The following is a 3,461-nucleotide window of genomic DNA, read 5'->3' as shown; positions in this document are numbered from 1 at the left end:
ATCATTTGGTGGGATAGGTATGAGTGTCCTTATTTTTACAGATAAGGAAGCAAAGGCTTAAATAACTTGTCCAAGGTCACAGAGCTGATAGAACTGGCATTTAAATCTAGGTCTGACGCCTGCCCCAGAACCCTTGACCACCACCCTACTCTACCGCAAAGCTAGCCCTGGGCGTCAAATTGGCCTTGGGCAACTGGGCTCAGTTAGCTAAGTCCTTGCTCCTGGCTGACCATCCCTGTTTGCTCTTTCTGGGGTCTACGTTGGAGCTCACGCCATCCCGCATACAACGTACCAGCCCGGTCATGCTCAGAAAAGTATCTGAGAGATTGTGCTTGGCCCAAATCCTAACGCTCCTTTTCTATACTTTCTCCCAAACGTCTTCCATTGCCACAGCCCCACCCTCGCTCAGGTCCTCGCTCCCCGTGCTTGGGCAGTTTTAATATTTTTCGCTCATGTGCCCTTAGTCTCGCCTCATTCTAACTCAATGTGTGAACTGTTATCAAAACAATTTTCTTCCTCAAGAAAAAGCTCTGCTCTCGACCGTAACAGTCAAGAGCTTTGCAATTAGTTAGGTGCTTTCATATTCACCCCATCGTTTTATAGCTTCCCTTTTTTTTGTTGTTAGTTTGCTCTTTTGGATGAAGAAACTGAGTGCTCACTTCGGCAGCATGTATACCATAGACGAAGAAATCGAGACCGACCCAGATGTGGACTGGCCCAAGGTCAAATAGTGAGTGACTGGGAACTGAGAGCGGGAACTCAGTTTCAGACCTTCTGACTTCAGGTCCAGGATTCTTAATAATCTTTACGTGACATTCTGTTGCCTCAAAATGTTGTCATGGAGAAGAAGCACCTAAGGTTGCCCATTGCCTCACGCTGTGATTTACAAGACCGATCTCCTCATACCTCAAAGCCCATTTGTTTCTATCACTTTTACAAGATCTAGCCTCCTGCCATTTATCCCCAAATTTTCTGTACAGGAAGCGCATCCACAAAGTCTCTGTGTAGCTCCTAGTGCACTAATGGGGAAATACAAGTGCAGATAGGCATGGTGCTTTCAGTAAGCGCTGGCCACTGTTATTCCCCAGCTCCCACCCCACCCAAACCCTCCCTCTCTGATCTCTGAAACTCCAGTCTGCAGTTCCTAAGTTCTCTGACATTTTCATTTCCTTTGTGTTTTCTGAATGTCTCTTTGCCTTTTTGTTTTAACTAAAACTTGGCTTTCTTCTGAGGACACTGCCTCCCTTTCAGCTGTCAGAACGGAAACTGATTTTTCTCATACCCCTCAACTCACTCCGAACTGTTTCTCTTTCATCCTTCAAAACTCTCAGAGTCTTTGAGGGAATTTTAGCATCTTGGATCTAATCGTACCCCTTCTGCCACTGATGACTCCGGCCTCTGGCTCATGGTCTCACTGTTCCTGCCGTCATTTTTAGAAACCTCAACATCCACGTGGTGATCTGTCCAACAGCCTGTGGCTTCCAGGTCCTTAACACCAACAATCATTCCTTCAGTGCCCAGCTGCCATATCTGCGTCCATCACACTCTTCACGTCCTCGCTCCCGTCGGTACCCAGCCTGGATCTCATGGTCTGACCTTCTCACTTGTTCCTTGCAAAGACTCCTGAATCTCTTCCACTGATCTTGTTGGTAAAACTCCAACCCTGGTTAAACTCAATTGTCCACTTAGCACCAAGAAAAACACTGCAAGAGAAATTCACACAGTTGTTTTGACTGAGTCATTTCAAAACTGCAACCACAGATGTCAAATTGGCACTCGACACTGCCAAATGATGCAACTATACTTCCACAGAGAAATGTACTTTCCCACTTACTGAGAGATCTATTTTACGCCTCGTTCTCTCCCCTGAAATCTCCAACCTCTCTCTTGAGCTGATGATTGGCCTACATACCTCATAGAGTAAATATTCAAAGTCAAGTTACAGGTGCCTTTTCCTTCGGCCTCGAGTCTACAAACCCAGCTGCATCTGCACCTATACATTCTGCCTCTACAATTGGTTATAGTGGAAGAAGCAGCCCTGTTCCATTCTAGGACAACCTCTTCGATGTTTTCTGGGGTTTTCTCAAGGACTTCAGCCTTACGATTCATCTTCTCTTCTACATCATCAAGCTCTCCTTACATGTTGGGTCCTTCTCATTTGCATACAAACATGCTAAAATCCTGTCTTAAAAAATAAGCAGCACTAAAAGCAAAAGAACCTCTGCCTTGATCTCTCTCTCCCTTACAGCCATCGACCTATTTCTCTATTCTCCATTCCCAAAAGGTTCCGCTTTCCCATCTCCTCATTGTCCCCTCTTCAGCCCACGCCTATGGGCTTATGTCCCAGCGTTGTACTGAGTGGCTTTTATCAAGCTCATCACAGATGTCTATCTTGACAGAACCAATCATCAATTCCCTATCCTCATTTTACTGGACTTCTCAGCAGCATCTGGCTCCTTCTTGAAACATGTCTCAATTTTTCCTTCCAGCTTTCGGGCTGTTCATCTCCCCCAGGGATCTGTTCTCCTCACTTCCCTCTTTTCTTTTGATGTTCTATTACTAAACGAGTTCACACTGTTCCATGGCTTCAAATATCCTTTTAATGCTCATCACTCTCAAATGTCTGTCTCCAGCTGGAATCTCTCCTTGAACTCCAGACTCATATAGCTAAATCTCCTAACTTTTCCCTTCAGACGTTCAATAAATATCTTAAGCTTACATCACCAAAACGTCTCTCCCCAAATCTTTCCTCATGAAGCCTCTCTCATCTCGTTATATGGTACACCAGGCCAAAATCCCGGAGCCATCTCTACTCCTTTCTTTCCTTCGTGACCTGCAGCCAGGTCTCTGTAAGTCCTGTTGGCTCTACCACCAAAACAGGTCATAAATCCTGCTTTTCATCACCTCTCTGCTACGGCTTGCACCCCAATCACCACCATCTCTCACCAAGAGAGGTGTTGGGGGCCCCGCTACGCTGCAGGATCCACACACCGCAGTCTAAGCGATCCTGCTCCGTGTATAAATCACATCTCGCCCGCCCCCTCCTCCACTGTGCATGGCTCCGCCAGGATGACGGCTGGCAGAGCCTTACTATGGCCACAGACTCTGCGTGACGCGTTCGCTCCGTCCTCTATGCCTCATCTCCTCGTTCCGCAGACTCCGACCCTGGCCTTCTGTTCCCCGAGTGCCTCAACTTCTTTCCTCGCAGCATCTGCACGTGCCGTTGCTCTGCTCGAAACACTCTTCCCCCGAACATCCCTGTGGCTGCTTCCCGGACCTGTCGTCTCATCGCTCCGTGTTGCAATATACATTCCTCGATAGCGGAGCTTCTGTCAGTTTTGTTCGCTGCTGTGTCCCTGGCATCTTGAACGATCCGTGGAACGTGGTGTTTAATAAATACTCGTAGCCCGACTCCCTCTTCTGAAACCTTCCTTGGCTCCTCACTGCTTTCGGATGGGCAT

The 3,461-nt window shown here is 47.3% G+C and overlaps 1 protein-coding gene across 1 annotated transcript in view; it reads right to left on the bottom strand.

Moving 5' to 3' along the window:
- COLGALT2 (collagen beta(1-O)galactosyltransferase 2) overlaps window positions 1-3,461 on the bottom strand; it is an 83,943-nt gene that overhangs the window by 16,011 nt on the left and 64,471 nt on the right. The window contains exon 7 of the mRNA XM_011364574.2: window positions 1,597-1,684. Coding sequence (XP_011362876.1) covers window positions 1,597-1,684 — 88 coding nt within the window. The remainder of the gene's footprint in view (window positions 1-1,596; window positions 1,685-3,461) is intronic.

Source organism: Pteropus vampyrus, unplaced genomic scaffold (assembly GCF_000151845.1).
Source record: "Pteropus vampyrus isolate Shadow unplaced genomic scaffold, Pvam_2.0 Scaffold98, whole genome shotgun sequence".
Classification (NCBI taxonomy): Eukaryota; Metazoa; Chordata; class Mammalia; order Chiroptera; family Pteropodidae; genus Pteropus; species Pteropus vampyrus.
This window is presented reverse-complemented; position numbering and strand designations above follow the sequence as displayed.